The sequence below is a fragment of the Micromesistius poutassou genome (genome assembly GCF_964030765.1).
Source record: "Micromesistius poutassou genome assembly, chromosome: 8".
Classification (NCBI taxonomy): Eukaryota; Metazoa; Chordata; class Actinopteri; order Gadiformes; family Gadidae; genus Micromesistius; species Micromesistius poutassou.
Window position 1 is genome coordinate 16,862,766 of NC_140278.1, and position 7,500 is coordinate 16,870,265.

The following is a 7,500-nucleotide window of genomic DNA, read 5'->3' on the forward strand; positions in this document are numbered from 1 at the left end:
AGATTTTGTTAAATCACCATAAGCCGGCACTTTACTCTGCGTTACTTAAGAGTTTACAAACAGGATGGAGAGACAGAGAGAGACAGGCAGGAAAAAAAGAAAAAGATGGAGGGAGCTAGAGAGAGGCCTAGAAAGTCAAATTATAGAGAGAGAGAGAGAGAGAGAGAGAGAGAGAGAGAGAGAGAGAGAGAGAGAGAGAGAAAGAGAGAGAGAGAGAGAGAGAGAGGTGGATAGAAAGAGAGATATAATACAGACATAAAGCAAAGAAAGGTGTGGCTGAATGACAGAACATAAAGCAAACAGAGTGAAATGGAGAGAGAGAGAAGGAATGAGAGAAATCAAAGAAAGCGCATGTGCCTGTGAGAGAAGGAAGGAGAGGGGCGAGGGAGGGAGGGAGAACAAAGGTGCTAGTGTGTTGGGAAATGGGAAATGAGCTGCCATCTGAGACAAATAAAGAGTAGAATAACAATAAAAGTCAAAATGTGCTACCTACCCACCCATCCACCCCGCGCCCCCACCCTACCCCGGGGGATACGGGACAGCAGAGGGCCGGGATGGAAGGTGCGCACACACACACACACACACAATTATATATATATATATATTCTGTGTGACTTTTACATCTCTCTCCTGCTCCCGTTCCCCTATTGGACACACACACACACACACCACAAAAATATACAATACACGCAAAGAGAGACACATTCATAATAGCTTACCAACGCCCAATCTGGACTCACACTGAGAGCAGAATCAAAAACACATGGAGCAAAGCTAATCCAATCTCGATCTCCCTCTCTCTCTCTCCCTTTCATTTATTCTCACACACACACACGGCAGAATCACACGTTTGTGCGGCAGAGTATTATTGCATGCAATATATACAGTATATATATTATAGAGCTGAAATAATTGAGCGATGAGAGAGTTGTATAAAACACAGGCAGAGAGAGAGAGCGACAGAGAGAGAAAGGGAGCGAGAGAGTCCAGATGAATCAGGAGTAAAAGGGAGAGGTGAGCCAAAGAGAGTTAGGTATGAGATGAAGAGATAGAGGGATGACAAGAAACAGAGACAGAGGAGACGATAACAGAGAGAGCGGGAGAGAGAGAGAGAGAGAGAGAGAGAGAGAGAGAGAGAGGGAGAGGGAGAGAGAGATTTATGTGACTGGTGTGTACAAGTACGTCAGAGCTGGTGTGTAAGGGTCTGCTTGCATCAAATGTTAGTGTATGATCTAGTGTGTGTGTGTACACGCAGACAATTACATAATTGCCCCTGAATGTGTGTGCCTAAACGTCTGTACTAGCTGTCTGCGTATACGGTTAACGCGTGTATGTGTGTGTGTGTGTGTGTGTGGATCTGTCTACATTCATAGGTTCATTTACGAGTGCGTTTGTATCTGCGTTTGTATCTCCACAAAAGAAGCCGCTCCATTGCTCAACATTTCTCTTGAAGCAAGTGAGGTCAGGTGTGTGTATCTCCTTGTGTATGTGTGAACCAGATGTGTATCTCATCATGTAGGTTATATATAATGTGTTATTCTCTCCATGAAATCCCCCGGTATGATCGTGCACTAGCTGTTTTTACGGATGTGTGTGCTTGTTCTGTGTGTATGTCGTGCTGGTGTCGGTGTGTGTGTGTGTGTGTGTGTGTGTGTGTGTGTGGGTGTTTTCTGTGGAAGTTTGTGCGTGTGCGTATGTTTTGTGGATGCGTGTGTGTGTGTGTGTGTGTATCAACAAAAATACAAAAACGGTTGAAATATTGGAAATAAAGATCCAAGACTTTCTTTTCTTTGTAGAAAAAAAGACTTGAAATTCACAGCCAACAGCTCTGGTAGACATTACCGCAGCCAGCATGCCAATTGTACGCTCCCTCAAATAGAACGACATCTGTGGCATTGTGTTCTATGATATAATGCACATTTTCAGAGTGGCTTTTATTGTGACAAGCCCATGGCACGCCTATGCAATAATCATGCTGTTTAATGAGCATCTTGATATGTTACACCTGCAGGTGGATGGAGCATCGGGGTCTTTGATTTCAACTCATGAAAGCTGGGTGTGAAAACAAAAGTGTTGTGTTTATATCTTTTGTTGAGCATATGTGTGTCCATGTCTGTGCGTGCATGTGCGTGCATGCATGTGGATGTTTGTGCTTGAGTGTTTTTGTGTATTTTGTGAATATGTGTGTGTGTGTGTGTGTGTGTGTGTGTGTGTGTGTGTGCGTGCGTGCATGTGTATATGTCCATGTATGTGGGATGTGTGTGTGTGTGTTTGTATGTGTGTGTGTGTGTGTGTGTGTGTGTGTGTCAATGTGTGCATGTGTGTATATGTCTATGAATGTGTGTGTGTGTGTGTGTGTGTGTGTGTGTGTGTGTGTGTGTGTGTGTAAGTATATGTATGTGTGTGTGTGTGTGTGTGTGTGTGTGTGTGTCTTGGGGGGGGGTCTTATGTATATATGTGTGTTTAGGGAGAGACTGGGTGCCGGCCTTCCGTTACAACTCTCGGGGCCTCCATTAAGGCGTTCATGCCTCAGTGGAAGTGCCGCGCTCCGTTTGGGTCCAGACCCTGTGGTTCCAGGCCGCCACGGTGGTCCTGTAAACCCTGGACCGTGCCATGCCGGGCCAATAGGGGGGGGGGGGGGGGGGGGTGTATAAGATGCCGAGTGTATAAGATGTCTGTATTTCTTGTTTGTGTTGTTGTTGCTTATGCGTGTTTGTGTGAGTTTGCGACTAATTGCATTGTTTTAAGTAGATGTTTGTGTCTGTGTGTGGCATGTTTGCAGGTGGATGATTTCAGGTGGAGGTGTGTGTGTGTGTGTGTGTGTGTGTGTGTGTGTCTCAGGTTTCTTTGTAGAAAGCTGATGACTGATTGGTGGAACGCAGCGCCAGACTTCTGTGTGGAGGAAGACAAAGAGCTCACCCACACACCATTAGCAAACTGTGCGTATGTGTGTGTGTGTGTGTGTGTGTGTGTGTGTGTTCGATGTATGTGAGTGTAGGTGTGTCCATTGGCTTTTCATGTGACATGTTTATGCATTTATACGTAGCAGTGTGTATATACGTGTGTGTGTTTGTGTGCGCTGTTTATAGTATGCCAGCGTGCAGCGGAAACGTCCTGTATTTGTCTTCCCCTTGTGTGAACGTATCTGTGGCTTCTGAATGTGACCGGCTCCACCGCCGGCTAAACCGCCATAAACACTGAGTGTGTTTTTAGTGCTGCCGTGACTCACCAGCAGGCTGTGGCTTAGCCCTCCTCATCCTGCTTCTAAACACTCTGCCGCCGTCCCCATGTAAAGCCTCCGCCACCCCCACCCCCGGAGAGACCCCCAAACCCAGGCTAATCAACCGGCCCGCGGCTAGGTAGCTCGCTAGCTAGCGCGCTAACAGGAAGCGGTGGCGACAGGTCTTGTTTACTTCCCCTCGGTATTCCTGATTACGGAAAGTAATCCGTTCATGACAATATTGTCGTTAATGCGTATATATGAGACCCGGGCATTTTGGATGGCAGGAAACCCTCCCTATGTATATATGTGCAGGTCCGATTACCCCCCTCCACAGGGAAAACCCTCTTAACTATCATCAAGGCGGTGTGATGGCGTGTTGGCATAGTGCTGCAGATTGAATTTTCAGATTTAGTCAGTCCAAAAAACATATTTGTTATAAAGTTCTGTTACACACGTTATGGATTTACTTAATTGCTTATGTGGCGCTTTCTATAAATGCTTTCCTTGTTTCAGAGCCAAAGACCATGTCCTGCTTCTTCTTCAGAGCAGATCGCCCCCATTTGGCCTCTGCCTGCCCTAAACGTATATACATGTGATGAATGACAGGGGAGATTTAGAGAAAAATCAAGCTGCCCTTAATCAGGCATTACGCTGTTGACATAACCTTTTACACAAACACAGTGTTGCTTTACAGACAAACTAGGATCACATTAGTGTATTTGTATTATTAGTATACATGTACATTTTCTCACAAATGATTACACACAGCGACTGATTTGACCAGCTACAATTGGCTTTTAGCAGAGTTGAGATGCAGAGACATGATATGCCATGAAGCAGAATGCTTCACAGGAGTAAACCATAGCATGACAGGGAGAGGGAGAGAGAGGGAGAAGCAGTAATCTTATAAAGGACCGTTCATGTGTTGATGGGACATGGATCTAACCGGCCGACCAATCAGAGAACAGTTCCTTATCGACTCACCCATTGGTTCCAGCGTGAACTGGTCCTGAGAGACAGCCAGAGGAGGCCGGACACTGATGGTCAGTTTGGACCCCTGCATGACACAGCTGGACTTGACCTTCACCTAGAGGGAGAGAGAGAGAGAGAGAAAGTAAGAGAGAGAGAGTGAAAGAGAGAAAGTAAGAGAGAGAGCGAGAGAGGAAAAGTAGGAGAGAGAGAGAACGAAAGAGAAATGTAAGAGAGAGAGAGTGAAAGAGAAAAAGTAAGAGAGAGAGAGCAAAAGAGGAAAAGTAAGAGAGAGACGGAGAGAAATAATCGAAAGAGAGACAGAGAGGAAGGGCAGCCCGATGAGGTAATGTGTCGTCGGAGCGGATGTTTGTGATGTCATCAGTGTGAGACGAGCTGCTCACCTTGACAGTGACCGATGGGACCGGCAGGTCATCGATGTCCTGAATCAGCGCTCGCTGTTGACAGAAGCATTCAAATTCCACATGATGCATCTACACCAGATATGCTTATGACTTGTAATGCCGGTGATGTAGTGGCTGCGTTACAATTCAGCATATTTCCGGGGGGGGGGGGGGGGATGGTTTTGCTGTGGTGGGTAAGTGCATGACTAAACTAAGTTTTTACAAAGTCGGTGTTGAAGATCAGATACGCTAGACTGAATATTGTCAATCATTCATTCACGAATATACCAGATACACACAGCATCCATGCATTTGGCTCTATTGAATCACTTTTGAACACGTTTAATGGGAAACATTCCCTTTCCTTCTTTCTTCCTCCCCTCTCAATCAGAATCGGCTTCGCGGGTTTGTGTCCGGCCACGTTCGTGTGGGGCGGGGGAGTGGGGTTAAGGGTCGGGGGGAGAACGGCTGTGAAACCAGATGAGGCAGATCTCCCGGAGCAGATAGCCGGGGATGGGGCCGGGGGAGAGACGAGGACTCTCGCACAGGGTGAGAGTCCACTCCCCCCCCCCCCCCCCCCCCTCCCCCCCATGCCTGTACGGCGGTATCTGCGTCTCTCGGGTTCCCTTCATGTTTGAGATTTGTTTCGGGAGAGCATATGTGTTTACAGCATGACGTAGTGGTCTGTGTGAGTGTGTGCGCTTGCAGTTGACGCTGATGTGTATTGGGGGTGTGGTGGGGTGAACGGGGGAGTGATTTTCTGTGTGGATAATGAGTGCATGTGTTTCACAGGCTCATACACAGTGTGTGTGTGTGTGTGTGTGTGTGTGTGTGTCTCTCTCTCAAGAGTGTGCACTGGGTGTGTGTGTGTGTGTGTGTGTGTGTGTGTATGCATGCGCATCTGATGTGTGTGTGTGTGTGTGTGCATGCGCCCATGTGTTTGTGTTTACGTGTGTGCGAGTGCATGCGTGTGTGTGTACCGAGGGGGTGTCCATGCTGGGTGAGACAGTAGTGGTGACGCTCACGGCCTCCTCGTAGTCCGCCCTGGGCAGGATGTCTGGTGACAAACAAAGACTAACATTAATCAGCGTGTCAGCACCACACCGTCCCTAAGGGCTCCCCGTCCAACCGATCAGCACCGCCGGATGACGAGACGAGGCCTCGATACGGAACAGTGTGCACGCCGTACGGTGGACTGCATCTCCACCCCGATGCCTTCAACCTCCTCCTGATTGGGACTGCGGTCACACCGCGGTGGAACTCCAACCAGTCAACCCTGAAGGATCCCCTCCCTCATCTTCTTCCTTCTTCTTCTTTAACGATACAAGCAGCGCTAATATGAAGTTACCATGGAAACGCTGAACAAACAAATGTTTTTTGGCAGCTGTCCCAATAACCAGAATCCATGCGGCCCCTGACAACGCTAGGGAGATGCGATGATAAATAAATAAAAATGTCTGTACATTATGGTCTTGATACGCTTAATACCACTATTTAACTATTTAACTATGTTTTCGAGTCATGTCAAAACATCGTGACCATTAGGGTTAAGTTCCCACAGATTCTCGCAGCACGTCTCCTGTCCTCTAGCAGCCCCGGTCCCGGGCCTGGGCTGGGGGGTCTGAGCGGGGGGTCCCGTGGGCGTCGTACCCTGGGTGCGCGTGGCCTCTCTGATGACCCTCTGCAGGGTCTTCATCTCGGCGTCCAGCTGCTCGTAGTCCACCTCGCGGGCGTCTACCTTGGGCGTGGAGAAGAAGGACGGGTCGGTGCCCAGGTAGGAGCACTGCAGGTGGCCCTCAGAGCTCAAGGTCACCAGGACCCCCTTCAGCTCCCTGGAGGGAGGACAGAAGGGAGAGGGTGGAGGGGAGAGGGCGGAGGGGAGGGGAGAGGAGAGGGGAGAGAGGAAGGGAGTAAAGGGGGGAGGAGAGAGGGAGAGGGGAAAGGGTGTAGGTGAGAGGAGAGGGGAAGGGAGGAAAGGGGGGAGGAAAGGGGAGAGGAGAGGGGAGGGGGAGAGGGAAGAGGGTGTAGTTGAGAGGAGATTGGAGAGTGGGAAGGAACGAAAGGTGAGGGGAGAGGGGAGAGGGGAAGGGAGAGGAGCGGGGGAGTCAGAGGGAGAGGAGGGGGCAAGGGAGAGGAGATGAAAGGAGGATGTTTTGATAAAAGTAAATAACCAATAACATGATGACATCACATCATGGACGGCATGCAACAGCTGTTAGGAATTCAGGGCGATTTTCATTCATCTTGAAGGAACCTGAGTTAAGGGAATGGTTCTTAATGAATATACATGCTTCGATTAATGGTCTCCTCATGGTAGACACAGTGATGGAGACATAAGCACGCTCTCTGGCGTCATGGAGTACTCCAGCAGGTTTCATGAATCCCATCTATCTATCAATATCAATCTGTTTGTTCAGTGTTTATTTAAACTTGGCGTGACTTCACGCACCAAGGGTGGCCATTTCAAACGCCTGATTCCATCAGTGTATAGGATAAGAAGGTAAGATAGGGGAGAGATTGTGTGTGTGTGCATTAACTGGTTGCAGATGTGTTGTGGTTTCAAGCCAGTGTGGTACGCACACACACACACACACACACACACACAGACACACACACACGCAGAGAGAGGTCGACCCCTGCACCTGCACAAGAGGGTGTCCAACAGGGGCATAAAACAAGATCCTGACATGTTCTCTCTCTCTCACACACACACACACACACACACACACACACACACACACACACGTTCACAGCAACACACAGCCGCACCATCGTAATAAAAGAAAGAGACAGAAATAGAGGGTGGAAAGGGAGAGAGAGAACCAGGGGATTGAAAGAGAGAAAAAGATTGAGTGGGTGGAAGGAAACGGAGAGGGACAGAGAGAGAGAGAGAGAGAAAGGTCC

The 7,500-nt window shown here is 48.5% G+C and overlaps 1 protein-coding gene across 1 annotated transcript in view; it reads right to left on the reverse strand.

The window, feature by feature from the left end:
* bbs9 (Bardet-Biedl syndrome 9) overlaps nucleotides 1–7,500 on the reverse strand; it is a gene marked incomplete at its 3' end in the record, with an annotated part of 66,344 nt that overhangs the window by 38,494 nt on the left and 20,350 nt on the right. The window contains exons 10-13 of the mRNA XM_084471939.1: nucleotides 6,247–6,428; nucleotides 5,577–5,653; nucleotides 4,597–4,650; nucleotides 4,208–4,310 (exon numbers count right to left, since the gene is read on the reverse strand). Coding sequence (XP_084328065.1) covers nucleotides 4,208–4,310; nucleotides 4,597–4,650; nucleotides 5,577–5,653; nucleotides 6,247–6,428 — 416 coding nt within the window. The remainder of the gene's footprint in view (nucleotides 1–4,207; nucleotides 4,311–4,596; nucleotides 4,651–5,576; nucleotides 5,654–6,246; nucleotides 6,429–7,500) is intronic.